The sequence below is a fragment of the Myodes glareolus genome, chromosome 4, assembly GCF_982192425.1.
Source record: "Myodes glareolus chromosome 4, mMyoGla1.1, whole genome shotgun sequence".
In the NCBI taxonomy this organism is placed as follows: domain Eukaryota; kingdom Metazoa; phylum Chordata; class Mammalia; order Rodentia; family Cricetidae; genus Myodes; species Myodes glareolus.
In genome coordinates this window covers 14,259,193-14,282,288 of record NC_142029.1, presented here as the reverse complement: position 1 = coordinate 14,282,288, position 23,096 = coordinate 14,259,193, and the positions used below count along the sequence as shown (strand labels likewise).

Below are 23,096 nucleotides of genomic sequence, written 5' to 3'. Positions count from 1 at the left end.
CTTGTGAAGAATACCAGCTTCCTGGAGCAGAATAATAAGCTCTGCTATTTTGAGGGGAAGCTAGACAAAGAACTCAACACCGAAGAGCCTAACAAGGCGTATCAAGCAACCTCCGGTCACCTTGAGAGCAGGTATGTGATTTCAGAAACCTGCCATCCCTCGGAGGGCTTAGCACACCAGAAGACAGCTGAGTTCCCTCTGGGACTCACAGATGGGCAAGACAAAGCCTCTATAGTTCAGGGGAAGGTGGCAGGGAAGAATGGACTAGACACCAAAAGCCAGCCTGATCTGAATTTTCCTGGGGCTGCTGATACCCTCGCTCAGTACAGTAAGGAGCAGGAAACCAGTGCTTGGAACCCCAACTTTCACTCAGTGACTCAGAGCCCTCAGGTCTCAAGGGCTGCAACTACAGGAAAAGAGGAGAATGGCTTTATCTCCAGCTGCCCAGCAATTGGGGTGATGAAGGATACCTCCGAGCAGCCTAACAATCAGTCCTCGCTGCTGGTGGCTATTACCCACCCCGCCCCCACTATTGAGCGGTCGCCCATCAGCAGTCCACCAGTCACTAGGGTGGAATTCACTCAGGATAATTTGAATGCAGGCTTTTACGGCCCAGGCCAGAATAAGGAGTTGGAGAAATTCAGTTCTACAGAGGAAGGACCTATGCTTGATCAAGCCCCCCAGCAGAAAAAGGCAATGCGCAGAGCCCTGTCTGAGTGTTACCACCTCTCAGTGCCCCCGGCTGTGAACCTTGCTGACAAGTACCCTGAGCTGCCTTCCCGAGAGGAGCTTCCTCCCATCAGTAGCCCAATGCCAAGCCCTGTGCCCAGGAAACTGGGAGTGCCTGCCATGAGGCGCTCCATGACTGTGGCCGAGGAGCAGTCAGCTAGTTGCAGGCTGAGTACTGGGGAACTGCCCCGCTTGCCTGATTCAGAGGCCAAGAAGAGAGAAGAACTGGTCCTCAGCCAGGACAACAGCAGCTCTGGGAAGAAGGAACTGGACACTACTGGGGTCTGTCTCCCCAGTAAGCTGGAACAGATTCCCGAAGGAAGCAGCAAGGAAAGAGAACAGGAAGATACTAGTGAGGCAAGAGTTGATTCATGTCCCTTCATCTGCCAGGGAAGTGAGAAACAGCCAGAACAGACAGCTCTGTCAGGGAAGAAAGAAATTGAGGTCACTGCAACCCAGAGCACTCCATTGTTGCTGTGCGAAGAGACCCCACGTGATGGTATGTTTCTAAATTCTGCCTCCACTGGGAACATGCAGACAGTGAGGAAGGAGCCAAAGCCATAGGTTACTGACAGGAGCATCAGCAGCTCGTTACTCCTGGGGGAAAGCTTAATTCCCTTGTTGGAAGCTTGCTGGGAGCGAGGCAAACAAGAACAAAGTGAATCTGGCTGGGTCAATCTGAATGTCTGACTGGATGTGGACTGGCTGGGTTGGCGATGGGTTGGGGGCAGGAGTGGTGGACATTTAAAAACTAGAATTGCTTAACCTCACACCACCCTCCCTATCCCATCCCCCATCTTCTCACCCCTCTGATCCTATTGGTTTGAACCAGATGATTCTTGAGCTCAGACCATGCTACTGCCATTGATTGATTTACGCTTGAAAACAATCTATCACTTTGTTCAGTTTCACAGTGGGTTCATCAGTACTAACCTCCTTTAAGTTGCATAGTTTGGGTGGAAGCTGTTTTCCCTTCTGCTTTGGAGGATGTTTTACTTTTTGTTAAAGTTAAAAGGAACCTTTTATACCTGACTGTTTAATATTATCCCCCTCTCCTTTATACTTGACTACATCATGCTTCTAGTTTTCTTTGTGCATGTATTTTGAGGATTTATGGAAAGAAGAGAAGAAAGGAAATTGGGGAGAAGAGAGACTTGTGACCCAGTAAGAGGCTGAGCTGCCTGACTCTTTGTGTTGGGCTTCTGTGCCCTCTTCAGTGCCTTTTCTTTCCTTCCGGGGTGGAAGGAAAACACTGCTGGCATTGTTGGTGGTCTAAAAAAAACACTGGCTTTTTCCTGGATTTAGTTTGACCACAAAGGACCTTGGTTCACAAGGATGTTAATGGGAACTTAGAAGATGTGTTTTTGTTTAAGTAAGCACTTTTCCTAGGACCCATTCTCAATACTCTCTTGAATACATTTTCATGAGATCTTTAAAATAATTGGGGTGGGTATGTACCATGACTTTTGGGCAGAATCCAGTCTTTCCATCTTTACTTGAGTTTATGGGATTGAATTCTAGGTTTGCCAGACTTGTGTGACAAGCACTTTTATCTGAGGAACCATCTCAGGACACTAGCAAGTTTTTTGTCTTTATTTGAAATGGACTAGGCACAAAAGCTTGTGTTTCTTCTGTGGTCTCTTATAGTACAGAATTCTAAGAATCCAGGTGTCCTGGGCTTTTGCAAACTTGTACCAATAGCAGGACTTAGAAAGTCCTGGTGGACACGATCCTCTCATCTGTCATTTGAGCCCCGGAAACCCATGATGGTCATGTCATGGAGAGTTAGTGTTGTGGACCTTCTAGGTGGTAGTGAGTGAAGACTTGATTCTTTTCCCCTTTTAATTGTATCTCCCCCTCCCCCTTTTTTCCCCTCTCCGTTTGGTAGAAGAGATTAAGTTCCAGGCACATACGTACTAGGCATGGCTTCGTAAATTGCCAAAACTATTGAATTCAATATGTGACACTAACTGTAATCCTCTTCCAAGCCTGGCAGGACAGTGACTTGTAAAAATTTTGTTAGTTTTAGAACAAGTTCATTATAGTTCCCACTAGTAAAGTTCATGTTGGCGGGAAAACCATTCTAAATGACTGACAAATGCACTAACTCATTAACCTATGAATGCCTGAATCCTGGCCCTAAGTTATGAAGGGTAATTGATTAATATGCCTACTGTTGGTCAGTCACTGTCTGGGCACCAGAAATTGTCACGGTCCTTAAGCAACTAAACCACCTAGTCAAGGGCTTGGTGGGTTTGTGACTCATGAAACATTGTTTAGAGGAAGACATTTAATTCTGGTTTTTAAAAATAGGATTGCTGACAGTTCAGAGGTTAAAAGTTCCAGATAAAGGAATCCATGTATACAAAGACTTGAGGCCAGTACTGGGTGTGAATGTGCATACTTCTAATCCCAGCACTTGGAAGACTGAGGCAGGAGGATTTCTATTAGTAGCATAAAGAGTCAAGAAACTAAGCCATGTGTGGTTGCATCCACCTTTTATCCCAGCACTCAGGAGGCAGAGCAGTTCAGTTTGAGGCCAGCCTGGGCTACACTGCAGCCAGGGCTATTACACAGAGAAACCCTGTCTAGAAAAGCAAAAATAAAAAAATTTAAGGAACTTAACTGAGAATTCCAAATAAATAATTCATAGCTAATTTTTTTTTCCTAGTTAGCAGGAATGCTTACAAAAAGAAAGGTAAAAATCTTGAAAGCAGCAGAAAGGGACTGGACACTCCACTGTCTTTCAGGGAATGAATGACAGTGTATTTCTGACCAAAGCCAGAGGACATATAATACAATAGCAAGTGTTTTCTGAATGCTAACAGAAAATAGGTGACAATCGTTAACAGTGATGACAAAGTTATCCAGAATAGAAGAAACAAATTCTTAGAGTTTACTTCAAGGATAAATTTGTTACCTAATAGACAGACCTTTAGAGACAGCTAACAGAAAATCTCCCAAAAGATGAGATAAGATGTCACAGGGGGAGGCTCTGGAATAAAAAGGCATAAATATTAAGACTAATCCTAAGCCATATTTTATTAGCATAACAAAAATTCTAATGTCTTATGATATGAGGCTTAAAATATGAACAAGAAACAAATCTGACACCTTTTATGCCTCCGTGTTAGTGTGTGTGCAGGTCCATATGGCATATTTGTGTGGAGGCTGGAGGCCTGAGAACAACTTTAGGTGCCATCCTCAGGAATATCGTCCACCTCCTTTGAAACAAGGTCTCGTTGCCCTGAAGCTCACCATTGGACTATAGACTACTGGCTAGTCACGACTTCCCCAGCACTGGGACTGCAAGTAGGCATTTCCCCGTAGATTCTAGTGACCAAACACAGGTCTCCATATACCTGCTTTTCCTACTGTGTTATCTTCACATCCATAGTACATTTTATTTTAAAGTGGAGTTAGGTGCTCAAAATATAGCTCATCAGTTGTATGTTGGCCTTGAATGTGTAAGTCTTAAGTTCCTCTGCAGAAAGTCAAGATGGGGTGCATCAAGGATTGTAAGTGGAATAAAAGTTTAGTAGTTTATCCTATGGTTCTGTCTCTGTTGCTGTTAGTACTGGATGCCAGGACTTACAGCAACTACTGAGCAGCTGTATAAAGCAATGAATTTCAAAACATTATTTTAGAAATTCTAAATATTATAGTCCATATAATATCAAGAAAAGAGAATCTAAGATAGAAAATGTCACCTTTTTTGTCTTTTCTTTCTTCTTTTAAGATTTGCTTATTTTTATTTCATGGGTGTTTTTGCCTCTATGTATCATGTGTATGTGGTGCACATGGATCCACTTGAACCTGATCTGTATGCCACAGCATGGGTGCTATGAATCAAACCTAAGTCCTCTACAGGGCAGATTGGTGCTCTCAACCTTTGCAGTCTCTCTACTCAGATAGCCCAGACTAACCTCAAACTCACTACCTAGCTAGATCTGACCTTGAACTCTAGCTGCTACTATCTTTCCATTATTAAAATTACAGACATGTGCTACTGTGCCTGGCTCACTTTTTCATGTTTTCAAAAGACATTAGTATTTCTAGGATCTACTTTTGTATTCTTTTGACTAGTTTTCTTTTGAGTTCTTTTGACTCGTTTTCTTTTTAATTGTTGACCTTAAAAGACTTAGTGATAACTAGGCCTAGGTATAATGGCTCAGGCCTGTAATCACATCTTTCAGTGGATTAAAGTAGGAGGATCAGGAGTTCAAGACCAACATATGTTATATGAGAGCCTGTCTTCAAAAAAAGAAGCAAATACAGGGCCTGTAGCTCAAGTGGTTCTATGCACACCCAACATCCCCAAAGCCTAGGTTTGCATCACATAAAGATAACAGTACAATTTTGTAATCCCAGTACTCAGAAGGTAAAGACAGGAAAATCAGAATCATGTTCATATACCTAGTGATTTCTAGGCCAACCCTGGCTACTTGAGATCTTGTAACAAAACAGGGCTCCTGATTTGCAGGAGTTATTTATATAATCTCTTTGTATTTGAGGTGAGGCTCAGTTATCTTCTTTTGTTTGGCAATTGCCTTTGGATTTTATGACTTTGCTTTTCTTTAGTTAAACTGTTTGTGGTTCCAGGTTTTGCACCAGTCAGAAAATCTTCTCCACATAAGGGCTCCACATCATAGTGCTACTAGGTAACACTCATTAGCATCTGAAGTATCTCCTCTATGGAGAGGAGTTTTGCTAGCGTAGGCTGATGACTTTTATTTTCTGTGGGTCTCAGCCGTGTTGGAAATCTAGGTCACTGTTAGAACTAGAGCAGCCTAATCTCACCCCTCTGTAAGTGGTTCTCTACAGGGAAAGGAAGTAAGGCCAGGCATTGAATGAGCTGGCGTTTGCCCCATCTCTCAGCAACCTTTATTGCAGGGATAGACTATAGCCGAAGAGGTTTTTGTCCCCTTTGTTTTCAGGGATTAGGTGTTTAAGTGACAGAAGCTCTTTGTTGCTGTCAAGGGAAAAGAGACCAAACTTTTAAGGCTGTTTTCTCCCACCAATCATCACGGGGGCTCCTCCTTCACTTGCTTTAGCACAGAAATGCTCCTAGAATTGCTGTGAGCTGTGATCAGGGGAGCGCAGGCCCAGGCTGATGTCCGTCCTCAGATCGCCCTGCCGAGCCTTCTGTGTTTAAAATGGTTGTGAAAACACATTTGTTTAGATTAATTCCCATTGACTCTCTGTAGGATTAGCCAGGCAAGAAGAAGAAAAGACGGCTGTGGGTGTGACAGGAAATGACATCTCTACCCCACCAAACAAGGAGCTCCCACCAAGCCCAGAAAAGAAAGCAAAGGTAGGTGCTTGAATGATTGGTGGTTATCCTTTTCTGTAATTTTTAAAAGCAGGACCTTCTGCTATTATTTCTTGAATCATGAATGCAGTGTCTTTTTTTCTGAGCTATTCTGTCTTCCTTCAAATTTAGATGTTCTTAAAAAGGATATTCTCATTTTCTCATACAGCCTATCCCAAAGGTTAAAATCTTCTGCCTCTGCACTTTCATAGTATATCTATGTAAAATGTTCTTTAGATGTTTGTCGTCTGTGCTAGAGAATGGCCCTATGGCCTTGTACTTCCTAAGCAAGCGCTCTACCACAGCTCTCAGAGATTTTTCAGACCGGGTCTTGATATATCCACCATAGTTGATTTATAAATGACTTCCTTTTCTCTTACTAACAACAGAAAGCAATTTTAGACTTACTCTCAGATCTGCTCGTGAAAAGGAAATGAAGGTTTTCAGATAGAACATAGGGGCCACATTTTAGTTTTAGTTAAGCTGTCTTGTTAAGACATAGGTACGAAAAGCAGGTTGTGGTACCTATACCTGTCATCTCAGCAGTTTGGAAACCTGAGGCTAGAGGATCTTGGGCTGTATGCCATCCTGGGTATTATAGAGAGATCCTATTTTTTCTAAATGAAGTAAGATCCAGCCAGCAATGACTTAATCACTTGCTAATGGCTTTAGTTATAGAATTCTTTTTTGTTTTGTTTTGTTTTGTTTTTGTTTTTCGAGACAGGGTTTCTCTGTAGGTTTGGAGCCTGTCCTGGAACTATTTCTTGTAGATCAGACTGGCCTCGAATTTACAGAGATCTGCCTGCCTCTGCCTCCCGAGTACTGGAATTAAAGGTGTGCGCCACCACCACCTGGCTTATTTATAGAATTCTTATAGCCACTAAAAGTTAATTAATGCAAAGCTATTAATTGTCTAGGAATCAAACTGCTAGAATCTGTGGCGCTGTGATTTAAGAAAGCATTTCTACAGCCGTGGGAGTATAGTTCAGTAGCAGCATGCCTAAGACCTTGGGTTCAACTAAGAATAAAGAAAAAAAATTATGGTTTATCTCCATCTTGGTATCACTTTGCTTTTTACTGAGCTCAGAAGAAAGGAATGCTTATTTTCAGTTGCATCAATCCTCATTGCTTATAATTTACTTTGAATTCTACAGTTTATACTTTATTTTAATTTGTTTTTATTCTTGTCTGTGTGTTTGATGTTCTTTAAAAATTCAAAATTAAAAATTAAACAACCATCAACCTAAAGCCTTTGGCCACCACTCAGCCTGCCAAGACTTCAACCTCGAAAGTCAAAACACAGTCCACTTCTCTCCCTAAGCAGCCAGCTCCCACCACTTCTGGTGGGTTGAATAAAAAACCCATGAGCCTCGCTTCAGGCTCAGTGCCAGCTGCCCCACCCAAACGCCCTGCTGCTGCCACTGCTACTGCCAGGCCTTCCACCCTACCTGCAAGAGACGTGAAACCAAAGGTAAGCCACCCACCTACTGTGCCAGGCAAAGATTCCCTCTCTGAGTTTCAGATCAATAGATAGGCCCTTGCTACTACAGATGGTGAACTGGTCGAGTTGAGAAAGGATAGGGGAAGGGCAAGTAGGTGCTTTGGTGAGATCAGAACACTTCAAAACCTCTTACTCTTTTTACCCTTGTCTGCCCTGATCAGAAGCAATATTTCATCTACTTTCATTCTTCTTCCTTTTTAATTTTCTTTTTCTTTTTTTCTTTTTCCAAGACAGGGTTTCTTTTGTATAGCCTTAGCTGTCCTAGAATTTGCTCTATCAACCAGTCTGGCTTCAACTCAGAACTCAGAGACCTTATGGATTCTGCCTGAGTGCTAGGTTTAAAAGTGTGCACCCCCACCACCCAACTTCTTCCTTTTTCTTAACTGTTCCTTATGTTTCACCTACTAATATATTTTGATCAGTTTCTTATACTTCACAGACTAATCAGATACTGTTTGGGGTGGAGCGTAATTCTTACTTCCAATTTAGTTATTTGCCTTTCTCTTTAATCATCCTGCAGAATAAAGTTTTTCCGTTACTTAGCAACATGCTGACCTTTCCAGCTGAGCTCAGCACCATCCAGGATCATGTGACAACTTGGTTTGCTTTCAGCTTTGGGCCACACATCACTGGGCTACCTGTGATGCTCGTCTGTCCAGGTCACATTGAGTCCTGCACTTGGCTCTCCTGATTTCCTGAAGTGGGGCAGGGTGGATGCTGTGGCTGCTGCTGCCTTCCCTAAGCTCTTATTTTATTTGAGAAGGGCCTTGAGTTCAGCCTATTGTATCTTTAAATTCATGGTGGGAAACTACCATGTTAACAGGGTAGTGTTCTACTTTAATCTTGTAAAGCAGCAGCTCTACGGTTTGTAGTCTTAAACTGAAACCCTGGCTAAGAAGCTGGGAAATCCTGTCTTAGACTAGAAATGTTGTCTCATAAAACTTTATTTCTGAACTTTATTTATCCAGTTGACTCTCATTCTTTATCTTTAGGAAACAATTTAATTAAGAGGGTAGAAGGAAGATGACTGGCAACAAGGACAGTAGGTCCCCACTAAGACTTTTTAAACAGTCCTCCTAACAAGGAAAAGGAGGCCGCAGATGACGAGATGTGTAACTGTTGTATACAACTCTTTTCTTTCTTTTTGCCCTGTAGCCTTGGCTGTCATAGAACTCTGTAGATCAGACTGGCCTTTTTTTTTAGTTTCTTGATACATATAACTCCTTGAATATTCCCAACCATCCATAATAATAAACATTGTTAGCTTTATTTTTTAATTCTGGAAGCTTAAACTCAATCAAGTGGCTTTCCTAAGTAAAGTCCATGCCTACAGTAAGTGACAGAGGCAAGGTTTGAGCCTAGGTCTAACCCCATTTCTGATGTTTGAACCCCTACGACACTATTTTACTTTTACTATGTGGTGTTTCAACAGCAATTTATAGGTAACCGACTTAAAAATGTGACATGTAGGTATGGTGGGCATGCAAGTTGCTGTTCAAGGCTAATTTGAAGTGCATAGTTTAAAAGAGTGACCAGGACTGTAAGTGTTCCTGTTGTTTGTCTTTCAGATATAGACAGATTAAAATATTTTAAGAGAATGATACACTAAAGTCTAGTTAGGCCACCGTTGCCCTTAAAGCATAGATTTATAGAAGTAAACTGGAGTTAGGAAAACCTGTTTAGAAAACAAAATGGGGACCGACATTTTAACTGTGGCTAAAAGGGCAGCCTGTTCCAGCAACTTCCTGAGCTCTGGTAGACAGATGTCACACACAGTGATTTGTACCACAAGTAACTTTTATTAGTATTTTTTTATCATTTCTCCTACTTGCAAAATAATAGGACTGTCCTAGATTTTTCTTAATCATAGTCATGATGTTTGGTTTGATCCTCAGAATGGTTTTGTTTAGTTTTGTTTCATTTTGTGACCAAGTCTCACTGTATAGCTCTGGCAAGTCTGGAACACACTACATAGAGCAGACTGACTGATCTGCCTGCCTCTGCCTTCTGCCTTCTGAGTGCTGGAATTAAAAATGGGTGTCACTGTGCTCTGCCTGGTCTTCATTTTTTGACCAGGGTCTGGAGAGATGGCTCGGGAATTAAAAAATACATGCTACTCTTCTAGAGGACCCAGGTTTGGTTCAAAGCATCCACAATGGGTCTCTGCAGGCACCTACACATATATGCTCGAGGCGCGTGCATGTGCACACACAGACTGCTGAGATAGTTAGTGGTTAAGAGCACTTGTAATTTAATCTTTCTTTTTTGTGTTTGTGTGTTTTTGTTTTGTTTTGTTTTTCAAGACAGGGTTTCTCTGTAGCTTTGGAGCCTGTCCTGGCACTAGCTCTTTAGACCAGGCTGGCCTCGAACTCACAGAGATCTGCCTGCCTCTGCCTCCTGAGTGCTGGGATTAAAGGCGTGCCCCACCACCGCCCAGCTCTTTCTTTTCCTTTAAAAAAAATAGTAATTAATAAATTATGTTGTTCTGCCTGCATGTATGCTTGCAAACCAGAAGAGGACACCAGATCTCATTACAGTGTGAGTCACCATGAGGTTCTTGGGAATTGAACTCAGGACCTCCAGAAGAACAGCCAGTGCTCTTAACCTCTGAGCCATCTCTCCAGCCCCAGCACTGAGATGGCCCCGAGCACTTGTGATTTTTGAAAGGACCTGGTTTCAATTCCCAGCACCAACGTACTGGCTCACGACCATCTGTTCATTTCTAAGAGAAGTGAAGCCCTCCCTCTTCTCACTCTCATGGGCATCAGACATGCATGTACATACATTCAGGCAAAGAATTCATACACATAAAATACATAAATCTAAAAGAAATTATAGTAAAACTTCAGAGCAAATTGAAAAGGATACAGGTCCCTGATGTTGACCTTGAGATTCTCCATAGGCAGTTTTGATAGGATACCAACCTGAAATTTTGTTGTTATTTTGAGACATTGGTTTTTTGGGGGTTTTTTTTTGGGGGGGGGGTTGTATAGCCCGGGCTGTTCTGGAATTTACTCTGTAGATAGAGGTCGTTTTGGTTTTTTTCTCCCCCTCTCCCTTCAGTTCTAAATTTCTAACTGACCCTCATTTGAATATTGTCCTGTGCCTGATGTGGGTCAGGCCTGACCCCTCTTGTCATCTCTCTGCTGTCTTCCTGTCTTCTAGCTCCCTAATACCACATCATCAAAGATGGGCTGCAGCAATTCTATGGTCTGATCCTTATTCAGATAAAGAAGTAAAGCGTACAGGGACCAGTGATCTTCCCAAGAGCACACTCTCCCTTAGGAACTGAACTCAGGTTGTAGCTCAGGTTCTGGCTCAGGCTTGGCCAGTAGCTACTCACCTTCAAGAGTGCTGCTCTGTCCCACTGTTCTGGGTAAATGTTAACCGAAAGCATGACTACACATAACTTTTAGCTTCTGATTCGTATGTTTATTAAAGTTTCCAGTAAAAGTAGGTTGTGGTAAGATGCACCCTTTAGGGTTATCTCTCCCACTAGATTGGTGTAGATTGACTCCCATTTCCTAACCTTAGAATGCAGTGCTCCCTACATGTCCACTTGATTTTGAGGTCTTTCTTGTTGTTGTTGTTGTTGTTGTTGTTGTTTTTATCTCGCTCTGTGGACAAGTCTGTTCTGGAACTCTTTGTGTAGCCTGTGCTAACTTCAAACTCATAGCAGTTTTCTCACCTAAGCCAAGTGTGCTGATGTCACAAGCATCAAACACCTTTCCATGTCATCTGGAGTGCCTGACTGAGAACTGTGTATTTTCATGTCACCCACTGCAGAGTCCATATCATCCATGTGGGGCCATCACTGACCTGTAGCTCTTCTTCTGCTTTCCCATTTCCAGCCAGTTACAGAGGCTAAGACTCCTGAAAAGCGGACCTCACCCTCCAAACCTGCATCCACCGCAGCCCTCAGACCTGGACCTAAAACCACCCCAACTGTCCCTAAAACCACCTCTCCCTCAACTGGGCCAAGCAGTAGAAGTCCTGCCACGCCTTTGCCGAAGAGGCCTACCTGTGAGTACTGCATAGTATTCCTTCCCAGAAGCAAGCACAGTCACTGGCTCAAAGGGGACATTCTGTAATTGTCAGATGGATTATGAATCTCATTAGGTCATCTTGTTAAATATACTATTTTGTTTGTGCAGCCACTAAGACTGAGGGGAAACCTGCTGATGTCAAAAGGATGACTGCTAAGTCTGTACCAGGTAATACCCAGTTCACCTTAGGATGCCCAACCAACCTACTTACCCTCCCCAACTATAAGGCTCCCTCCCTTCTTTCACCATGGACTCCTGCTACTTCTCATTTCTTTGCAGCTGACTTAGCTCGTTCAAAGACCACCTCTACCAATTCTGTGAAGAGGAACACCACTCCCACTGGGGCAGCACCCCCAGCAGGGATGACTTCCACTCGAGTCAAGCCCACATCTGCACCTGCCCGGCCTTCTGTGGACAAGAAGCCTACCTTAGCTAAGCCTAGTTCCTCTGCACCCAGGCTGAGCCGCCTGGCTACCACTGCCTCTGCCCCTGATCTGAAGAATGTTCGCTCCAAGATTGGCTCTACAGAAAATATCAAGCACCAGCCTGGAGGAGGCCGGGTGAGTCCAGGAGCTTGGGGATCTTAGCTTCTGCTTCTCTTCTGCCACATCCAGCCACCTAAAGGGGCTTTTAGGACCTTGCATTCAGTACCAGGGTATTCCAGTTGGGCTTTTGGCACTGCAGTGTCAGGGTAGCCCGTGCTGATTGCTTTTCTTTCCATATTGATACAAAGAGCTCTGTTCAGTGTGTTGGGGTTTGAGTTTACATTTTCCATTGGGAGGTAGAAAGAGTCTTCTGTGGATGTGAGCACACTATAATGTGGGCCTATAATGAGAGCCAACTGCCATAGTGGTTAGGGAGAGAGAGAAAGCTTCAGAAACTATGAGGGTAAGAGACACTGGACATGAGCCCAGTTCATGAACACACTTATTTGAGTCAGTCTGAAAGAAAACTAAGGTGCCCTCTGGTGTCCAAAGGAAGCTCTGCTGTGAAGTGAACTGGGCTTCTAAACCACATACTTCACAGTAATAAAGTTCTGAGGTTGTGTGTTGTAGCTGAACTTTAATTCTAGCAGGAGGAGGCAGAGTCAGGAGTTTGAGACCAGGCTGGTCTACATAGCAAGTTTCAAGACTACATAGAAAAATGTTGCCTTTTTTGGGCACTTGCCACCAATCCTGACAGCATGAATTTGATCTACAGAAACTCTGTGATGGAGATAAAAGTGACTCCTCCAGGTTTTCTTCTGACTTCACACATGTGCTGCTAGTGTTTATATGCGCACACGCACAATAAATAACTGTTTTTTAAAGAATATTCTGGTTGCATGATCACAGATTAATGTGTTCAGTATTAGCAGCTGTTGGGAACCCAGAATGTGGAAGGATTGGTAGCCAAGTTCACCCGAGCCCGCAGCAGTTACAGTCTCAGTTACGTCCTTTGCTAGCCCTGGACTGTTCTGAGTATAGGGAGCCTGGAGAGATGACTTGGTAGTTAAGGACCCAGGCTTAGTTCCCAGAACCCACATCTGTGACTTGCAACCTATTTTATGTGATGCCAGTTCCAGCGAGCCCAGTGCCTCTTATGGTCTCTGTGGGCGTCAGGCATAGAATTTAAAAGAAAAAAAGGGGGCGGGGAGAATGGGAACAAGAAGGCAGCAAAATCATGATTTGTTTGGCTGACATTACTGGGATCATTCTGGGATGATAGCCTGAGTCACTTTTGGTAAACAGTGGTTGGACACCCAGCTCAGTTTCTAGACTGAGCCACAGGTGACCCTTCTCCCAGTCTTCGTTCTTCTCGTTCTTCTGAGTCTTCCTGCTATAAATGCTTAAGAGGTTCTGAATAACTCGGGCTAGTGGTTGGGCTGTCTGTTGAAGTGCACCTGATGAATATCATGCTCACCATCACTGGTGGCTGTGACCAGTGCTTGGAGAGCAGGGTGTTCAAGTCAAGAGGATGTCTCACACACGTGCTCACAAAAAACACCAGTTTGTTCTCAGCCTTTGATCCTTTTCTCCATAAATGCATGATCTCCTCTTTGTTTCAGTCTGGCCATGGATTCTCTTCCTGTGCACCTGCTCAGGGATCTCTGAGGATCTAGTATAGGAGTGTGTTGTTCTAGGGGCAAGATTGACCTGCTTCTTTCTGTCTGGCATCCTGGCCTTTGTGTTTTTGGGTTTTTTGTTTGCTTGATTGCTTGGTTTATGTTTTGTTTTTCCTTCCAACTTCTTCCTTCCTTGGCATTTGGGCTCTCATCTTTGTTTGAAATTTGCCCCCCCACCCACCTTTATCTCCATCCAGGCCAAAATAGAGAAAAAAACAGAGGCAGCTGCCACAGCTGGAAAGCCTGAACCTAATGCAGTCACTAGAGCAGCTGGCTCCATTGCAAGTGCACAGAAACCGCCTGCTGGGAAAGTGAGTTTTATTTAGGTTTACCTCTTTGAGGTAAAATCATCATTCTTCTAGCCTGAGTCATTTTCCCTTCTATTCTGCTTTGCTCCTGTTCTTAACTAGCTCCTGCTTCTTCCTGTGTTCCTTCCTCTAGTTAGTGACTCAGCCACCAGGCAATTTTTATATCAACCCTGAAAGCTAACCAAGTTGTGAGCTCATCCCCCATTGGGGGCTACTTACTCAACCTGATGACGGGAACTTGCAAACTGTCAGTCACTTCCTTGGCATTGGAAGCTCATTTAGTATGCAAACATCCCTCATTCCTAGGTTCTTCCTCAGAAGACAAAACAGTGGCCCAGAGCCCTGCCACTCCTGTCTTCTGACCTAAAAAAATAAAAAATAAAAAAAAAAAAACCTGCTACTGTGTCTTGGGTTTTTTTTAATTTTTTTATTAACTGGAGATGCCTTTTAAACCCAAAACTTTGTGCATCTCTCTGAGCTATATCATATGATACTCCACACCTCCATTCATCTCTTAGCTGGATATTAGGATTTTCATCCATGGTGGAAACCTGCAGTGTCTGCTGAAGGGCATTGGGAAACTAAAACCCCAGCTTTGTTACGATTTCCATAGTGACGAATAGGCTTGTGCTACCTGTTGTAGCAGGCAGCTGGGTTGCCTGAGCTCTGGCCCTTAGGGACCAAGATAGGTAGTCTGTCAAGCCCAGGAACTGCTATGATGGGGTAATGAGATAATGATAGCTGCATTGTAACTTCTGGTGGCTCATCCCTAAAATACCTGGAGCCCCATGGTTTCTAGCTCATTCGTTTACTAACAGTGATCCAGTTGATGGAAGTTAAGAAATGAAAAGAACATGGTAAGGTATCTGAATTAGAGTTCCTCACAGTGGTCTCTGTGTTCTGTAGACAACACAGCTTATTTCATTTGCAAAGATCTTCTAGTTCTGAGGAGAGGGAGATGGAAGAAAGGACCTGGAAGCATTTATTCTTGAGAGCCAAAGAAGAAGTCTGTATGTTATCCAGTTTCAGGCTAGGGTATTGGAGTGCAGTACGGTTGTGCCCCCTGAATTGTACATCACTGTAGCACTGTTTTCTTCCGTTCTGTTGTACATGCAACTCGCTGGGCACGGGATTCTGTAGCTAGAGTATTCACAGGAGTATAAAGCCAGGTGTGCTGCTTGTAATGCCGGCAGTGTTATTAGTGAGACAGGAAAATCAGGAATTTGGGGCTGGCTTCTCTACATAGTGAAGAAGTTACCTATTTCAAACAAATGAACAAAACATGAATGTCAAGTCCCTCTTAATACATCACATCGTGTTCTTGAAAGCCTGAAACAGGTGGGTGAAGTGTGCCAGCTACTGAGTCTGTGGCCTGTGCTCCCCTGGTGTCAGGCTCAGGATTCTGTGACCATTCGCCTTTTTTCATATGAACAGTATGTCTTCCTTCCTGTTGTTATCAGATCTGTGCCATTCGCCAGCTGCCCAACAATTCTTCGAGCAGCTTTTGTTTCCAGGGCTGAGTCTGGCTGCAAGTTCCAGGGCCCAGATGGGAACTAGTTCAGAGCATCAATAGCCTTGCTGAAAAGAGCAAGAGACCTTGCATCCACTCTTCAGAGGAGGGTCTGGACAAGAAGTTGGGGCAATATTTGTGTGGGGCATCTGGGACCTGATGCTGTATGTGTCTTAGAAACTCCAGCACAGCCCAGGAGCAGTGAGGACAGCCGCACATCACTGTGTAGCTTCTCTTGTCGCTTTCTTTCTCTCTCTCTTTCCCATTCCTTCTCCTTTGTTTTTCAACCCCGTTTCTAACGAATGTGTGTACAGTGGTTTAAGGGTACTCTTTGACATTGTGATCACATGTGGACCTGTTCTGTGTAAGTTCTAACTGGCCCTCTCCCTTTGTGTTTTTTGTTTTTTTTTTTTTTCCCCTCTCTCTCTCTCTCTGTTGTCTAACACTCCAGGTCCAGATAGTCTCCAAAAAAGTGAGCTACAGCCATATTCAATCCAAGTGTGGTTCCAAGGACAATATTAAGCATGTCCCTGGAGGTGGCAATGTAAGTATAAGCTGTGGTCAGTTGGCGTATGAGGTATAGCCTCTGTGGGAAACCTCAGCAAGTGGGCTGCCTTCCCTCATGTGACACAATCACAAGTGGTCTGGGTTGGGCTCTTGCCAAGAAGCAGTTCTGCCAAGTCATGGGAGCTGGAGGCCTATATATATTTTGTGGGTGTGCTAATGATCCCCTTAAACATCGCTAGTGATACTTGGATAGTCTCATCTCACCAACATGTGTGGGAGACTTTGTGATTTCCTGTAGCTAAGCTAGAGACCTGCTCGGAGGACTGAAGCTCCCATTGCTTGGAATGTACAGACGTGGCTGTGTGCCTGGGCATTCCTTGGGGGAATCCGTGACCCGAGACAGTTACCCATCGCCTGCCAAGTCCTGTGCTTGAATCTTTGACATTGCAGAATTAGCATTCACTAGCATTTCACCCTACTACTCTTGCTTCTATCTATATTCAATCTTTGTGTTCTCTTTTCTTTCTGCTCACCTGCCTTCTTTCTGTCTTCTCCTTTGAGTCCCTTCTTTTTGTCTGTTCCATCTAAACATCCTCCTTGTTATCACAGCGCTGCTCATGTTAACTCTCTGCATGTGTTTGGGGTGCTGGTGATTACAGCTTACAGGGAGGTTCTGATCTAGAGAAACGGCTCAAGGGGTCACTGCCATTCAGTGGGTGTTTCCTCCTCATTCCTGTGATGGTGTCTAGGCAAGTGGAAGTCTGCGGAGCTGTACCAGGGCATGTTACTGAGCCACCTACATGGCCCCTGCCCTCACCTCCCTTTGAAGGGAGACTGGCCATTGTTGGTTTGTCTTCAGTTCACCACCCTGTATTGGGGTGTTCTGCTTTCCTTCTCCTTTGTCTGCACATCTGCTTCCCCCAGATACTCAGGCCATTCTGCCCAGCTCTGCAAAGACTCCCCAGAAGTTTTATTTTGAGGAATGCAGCCAAGAGTGTTCCCCTGCCTATACTTCCTCATAGTTAAAACTCACTGTGGTTCTTTTGTTTTGTTTTCAAGACAGGGTTTTACTCTGTAGCTCTGGCTGTCTTTGAACTCACTCTGTAGACCATGCTGGCCTCAAACTCACAGAGATCCATTTGCCTCTGCTTCTTGAGTGCCAGGATTAAAGGTGGGGATTAAAGGTGTGCGCCACCATCGCCTGACTCAGTGGTTTTTTATGGCAGACTCAGCATGCTTTTCAGTAGGTTAGAGTGTACCAGGCCAGTTGATGGTTGGCAGTTCACTAGTGGTGCGGGGTGAGGTTGGCTGCAGTGAGTTAAGACGCCAGAGTGAGCACTGATAACTGTAGCTTTTGGTGTGGGTTCTTGGCCTGGGTAGACATGTGAGTGAGCAGGAATTCCGGGGAACTGGCTCATTTCTGTGTGCAACAAATTTTAGTGTTTTGGGATTTCGAAATATTTATCTGTTAAAGTGTTTGTGCAGTTGTGGGGTCATATGTTCCATCCCCAGCAAGATAGCCTCCTAGATAGTGCATTTACCCTACCCAAACAGATCACAGCAGGCTCTACAGTATATAGACTGTGATGCAAACGCTACACAGAACAATGAATAGTTAGTATTTCATCTACTTTTTTTTCTTTTGAAGACAGGGTCACAAACTTAGCATTCTGCTGTATCTACCTCCTACTACTAGAATCACAGGCATAGTACTCCCCAGATGTTCCGAAACTGCATATCCAGAGAACATTGGAAAGGAAAGGAAGTCGTGCGTTCATCTGTCCTATATTACAGCTGCTTCTGTATCTAGTCCTAACTAAAGGTTTTTATGGCAGTTTGGGTTCTCTTTCACCCTTTTAAGGGGGAGAGTAAGTGCTCAGACTTGGGCAGTTCATTATAACAGCGTGTATTGGAGTGGGGGGATGTCACACCAGCCATGGCCTGTGAAAACTCAGAGTACAGCAGGGTAAAGTGTCAATCTCTGGTTGTATACCAACATATTCTTTAAGATAAGAGTCTGATGGAGCGACACACTCCTTTAATCCCAGCACTTGAGTTCAAGGCCTGGTCTACATATCGAGTTCCATGACAGCCAGTGCTACCTAGAAAGACTGTGTCTCACATAATAGATGAATAAAATCAATAAACCAAAACTCCCAGATGCTGGGATTAAAGTTAAAGACATGTGTCACCACTGTCTGACTTCTCTTTCTTTCATTTTAAGAATCTTCTGCACCCTACAAGTAATTCTCTTGTTTTAAGCTACTTTCTGGTGTGTGTGTGTGTATGTGTGTCTCTGTGTGTGTCTGTGTTTGAAAATAAATTGCTGTTCTGATCTAGCATCTTTTGTGGGGGTGTGGAGGTGGGCATGGGATTCAAGACACAGCACATAGGTGGAGATGAGAGGGCAGCCTTGATGTGTCTCTTCCACCATGTTTGAGGTAAGGTTTTTTGTTTATCTGCTGCCTACTGCAGTGGAACAATGGTCTTGTACTTCCTAAAGTTTGTCTCTTGTACTGTTTTAATAAATGCTGCTTGGCCAATAGCCAGGCAGGAAGTGTAAGTGGGACAACAAGAATTCTGGGAAGAGGAACGGCTGAGTCTTTAGTTGTCACTCAGACACAGAGGAAGCAAGATGAGAATGCCTCCTGATAAAAGGTGCCAAGCCACATGGCTGACACAGACAAGAATTATGGGTTGGTGTAGGATGTAAGAGTTAATAAGGCTGAGCTAGTAGGCCAGCCAGTTTATAATTAACATAGACCTCTGTATATTTCTTTGGAACAAACAGCTACAGGACCGGGTAGGACAGAAACCTCTGTCAACAGCCTACCCCAAACAGACTGGGGAAATTCTGGGGATTCTCTCTTCCCTCTGTGTGATTTGTGGGAGTCTAGATGCTGGTGCTATGAATCTAAGTTTTATGTGATAGCTGAAGATTTGAATTCCATTTCTTACATTGAATGGCAAGTACCTTTACCCACAGAGCTATCTCCCTAGTCCCTGTTTATGGAATGTTAATTTTGCTGTCTGTAGCCTGCGTTTCATTTAGTATTCGTTTGTTCTACAGTTTTCTTTAAACTGATTGAAGTGTATACCTCCCCCCACGTTTGGCATGACTCCCAGGTAATAGCTTTTCTCCATCAGCCATCAGCCGAGTTTGTGGAGCTCCAGCCACCTCCGCCTCCTGGAGTGCTGGGATTAGAGGCGTGGGCAGCACAGCCTTCATGGTGTACGTGGGTCTTGTCAGGGAGTTCATTATGTTGATTATTTTTGTAAATGAAAAGCCTATGGGAAGCCTAAAGGAAGCAAGAAAGCAAGTTGTATATGGTCAAAGCAGCCTACTGGGCACAGGCCTGCAGCACTCTGACTGCTGGAAAAGCTCAAGTATTTCTGACACAGTGTATATCTTCCATGGCTTGGAAGCACACTTAAAATCTGAAAACTAACCACAGCCCCTGTGTATGGTACTGTAATCCCACCACTCTGGAGGCCGAGGCAAAGGTAAATTTGTCTTAAAATGAAACAAAATATATGTTACTAGCTGATACTGCTGTCTTACGGCATTACTTGTTGTTTGTATAAAATGTTCCAGGTGGGATTGGAGAGATGGTTCAGTGGTTATTCGATTCTCTTTACCCACATGACAGTTCACAACAGGGTGTGTGTGGTGTGTGTGTGTGTGTGTATGTGTGTGTCTGACTGACTCCTCCTTCTGGCCTTGTGGGCCTCAGGTATGCAAGTGGTGCACAGATATAACATGCAGGCAAAATACTCAAACACAAAAATAAAAATACATCTTTTGTCATAAAGTTGTTTTGACATGGGCTGGAGAGATGGCTCAGAGGTTAAGAGCACTGACTGCTCTTCCAGAGGTCCTGAGTTTAATTCCCAACAACCTCATGGTGGCTCACAACCATCTGTAATGAGATCTGGTGCCCTCTTTTGGCCTGCAGGCATACATGCAGACAAAACACAGTATACATAATAAATAAATACATCTTTAAAAAAATTATTTTGACATTAATGCTAACTTTATTCAACATTTTAAAAATAATTCTTTTGCGGCGATAGAAAATAACCTAAGCGCTGAGCAGTAGCCATGTGTTGGGTGTATGTGCAGCAGAGCACAAATCACTGTGTGGCCCTTTTGTGCATTTTTGTTTTACTGGGAGACTGATTGCATCATGAAGCCCATAGGAGTCCAGAGCCACATGCATTGCTGTGCAATTGTTTGGGGGAACATGCATTGAAAAGTACTGGAAGGAAATTCAGTGTTAGTTTCTATGGACAAAGAGTTGATAGGAAAAGTTTTGAGACAAAACTAGATGGGCGTTTTGAGAGCACCTTGATGTTGGTGTTTGTGACCTGTCCAGAGGAGCAGCTTTAGAGGCTGTAAAGGAAGACTGGGGGTGGGGTCAGGGCTAAGAGCAGGGCACAGTAGACTTTAGGAGGTGGCCTTGACCTTGAGCAGACTTGAGATGGAGGTAACCAAGGAAGTTCATGAAGATGGGCTGGATGCATCCAGATCTGTGTCTTCTCTCTGAAGATATTTGCTTTCTGTTCTTCTGCTTAGGTTCAGATTCAAAACAAGAAAGTGGACATCTCCAAGGTCTCCTCCAAGTGTGGGTCCAAAGCAAATATCAAACACAAGCCTGGTGAGTGGCCCTGCCTGTGGTGCTGAGACTTCCCGGGGGAGGTGGACCTTCAGAGGTCATCTTAGTGGTCTTCTGACTGTGACAGATTTCATGACATCAAAACTTTTGAGCCAGAACCTGGCAGTGGTGGCAAAAACCAAAAATCAACCCCCACCCCCTGAACAAACAACAGCAAGAAAACAAAAATCTCTGAGCCAGTCCTGGAGAGAGGAGTTAAAGCGCTTCCTACATGAAGACCCAACTTGCGATCCCCGTAATGCACATGAATGCCCACTGGGCAGAGTTGTCATTCCAGTGCTTGGAAGGTTAGACAGTCTTCCCAGGGTAAGCTTGCAAACTAGAGAAGCCATATGCGTGAATTCTGGCTTTAGTGAGAGACCCTGCAGGGAAGTCCCTGACATGTGAACCCACACACCTGTACATACATACATGCATGCACACTACATACACATGAAAAAGAAGAAAAACTTTTTTCTTCCATCCAGGGTACCTGATAGAAACAACACAGCTTTCTAACCCTGCCAGAGATAGTAACTGGGTTCTGCCTTTCTGTTGGAGGAGAAACAGTTTGTTAAGATCATTTTAATAGCTGTTCCCGAAGTGACAATCTTGTGTGCTATGTGCCTGGCGCTGTTGGCCTGGGCCAGCCTCCCAGATTGGCATGCTGGGAGCTAGTGTTGAAGAAGTGGGGTGGTGGTTCAGACTCATCACAAATCCAGTAACAAAAGGAGCCCCCAAGCAGACTCCTTGGTGCCCAGCCTTGACAGGAGAAGGGGAGCTTTTGAAATGCTGTCTGAACCTGAGTATGTGGTAGCTGTACCAGTGGCATTCCCCTCTAGAAACATCGCTGACAGTAGCCACTGAGACTTGTATGGCACTGAGCCTTTGCCTTGGCTTATACTCTGATACACTGGCTCCAGAGCTGATGTCTCCTGTAGTCAGCCCCCGTGCCAGTTAAAGCAAAGGCACAGAAAATCCCTCTCTCAGCAGGTTCCAGTGTAGTTTATTTTGCTTTCTTGGCTTTGTTATGGTGATTTTGAACTTTTAGCAGTCCTTTTCATCCTTGCAAGTATTGAAATTGTGAGATCCAATTTAGAATATTCTTTAGTGGAAATCCAGTGTTAACCAATTGTTTATCCCCTTTTATCTTTAAATTTATTTATGAGATAGCTCTTGCCCTAATGGCACTAAGTGAGTTAAGGCCTGGTGTTGCCAGTGCTAGCTCTACAGTGAGGAACCTGGAAAGGGATAGCAGAATCAGGGGGTCATTCCTGCCTGGTGCACCCTTCCCCTGAGCCCTAGTTTGGCAGTGTGCTCCCAACCCTACCCTTATGTCCCAGCCAGAAAGCACTGGACCCTGTTAGCCTTTTCTCAACTCATACTTCCGAGCCTTCCATTTGTATTTTACTGTTCCCTCTTTCACTCGGTGGCTCAAACAGTCAGTATACCCCACCCCCACCCCCGCTGTCAATCACCTAGTATCAACTTGAGCAACTGAGAAGAGTCAAGACTGAAGGGGTGCTTATGAGATTGTGGGATCTGGAGAATCAAAAGGCAGCATCAGGCCAGGCCTGCAGTAACGGTTTGAGGGAAGCCTTCCTCCAAGCGAGGTATTGCCACAGTCTCTTTTGTTCTCTGAATCACCTTGGAGCTGCTCTGGTTATTTTCTTTGTTTCTAGAAGGGACACAAAGCCGCCCATGACCAGGCTCAGATTTCTAGGCTCCTGATTTGCTTACAGGTGTATCCTGCCACCCTCAGTGACTAGTTCCTTTGTCATTTCAGGTGGAGGAGATGTCAAAATTGAAAGTCAGAAGTTAAACTTCAAGGAGAAGGCCCAGGCCAAAGTGGGATCCCTGGATAACGTGGGCCACCTGCCTGCAGGAGGTGCCGTGAAGGTAGTGATTGGGTCACCAGTGTAGCTAGAGTGGTTTGGGGACCGAGCAGTTCTAGTGGGGCTTAGCAGGCCTGTCACCGCCCCTCAGTTTCTTGAGAAGTCGCATGTCTAGTCTCACCATTGCTGTCTCCATCACCATCATTAGTCCAGAGTGAGGCAGAGGAGGCAGAGCCCCAGCCACCTCTCAGCTGGTGGCAGTGTCTGCTCCTGAGAGCTATGGCCTTTCTTTTTGGTCACATTCCAGCCATTTTCTGATGGAATGTGGGCTGGGTCACAGCTGAGAAGGTAAGCTGGCGTTCTGCACATAGTTCCCTGGCTATCATTGTAGTTGCCAGAGACAGAGGTGCTGCTGTGGCCTACCCTACCCCAGACTCTGGAAGAGCATCAGACCAAGGCAAATTTTATATCTGACATTGGCTGGGCCTCTCCTCTTTCCTTCCTCTCCTCTTTCCTCCCACCTCTTTCCACAGCACTGTGAGACCTTTTGTGTGCCAAGATCCCATCTATCCCTCATTCTGTGTCATGGG

The 23,096-nt window shown here is 44.4% G+C and overlaps 1 protein-coding gene across 20 annotated transcripts in view; it reads left to right on the top strand.

Moving 5' to 3' along the window:
- The window catches only part of Map4 (microtubule associated protein 4), a 133,385-nt gene that overhangs the window by 106,747 nt on the left and 3,542 nt on the right, over nt 1-23,096 (top strand). For 8 of the 20 annotated variants that reach the window (XM_048423392.3, XM_085688886.2, XM_085688881.2 and 5 more), the window contains 9 exons: nt 5,937-6,043; nt 7,290-7,511; nt 11,393-11,564; nt 11,696-11,755; nt 11,867-12,147; nt 13,889-14,002; nt 15,961-16,053; nt 20,593-20,674; nt 22,458-22,570. In XM_048423392.3, the coding sequence (XP_048279349.3) occupies nt 5,937-6,043; nt 7,290-7,511; nt 11,393-11,564; nt 11,696-11,755; nt 11,867-12,147; nt 13,889-14,002; nt 15,961-16,053; nt 20,593-20,674; nt 22,458-22,570 (1,244 nt within the window). The remainder of the gene's footprint in view (nt 1-5,936; nt 6,044-7,289; nt 7,512-11,392; nt 11,565-11,695; nt 11,756-11,866; nt 12,148-13,888; nt 14,003-15,960; nt 16,054-20,592; nt 20,675-22,457; nt 22,571-23,096) is intronic. The other 12 variants (XM_085688887.2, XM_048423395.3, XM_085688889.2 and 9 more) reach the window with 8 other exon arrangements.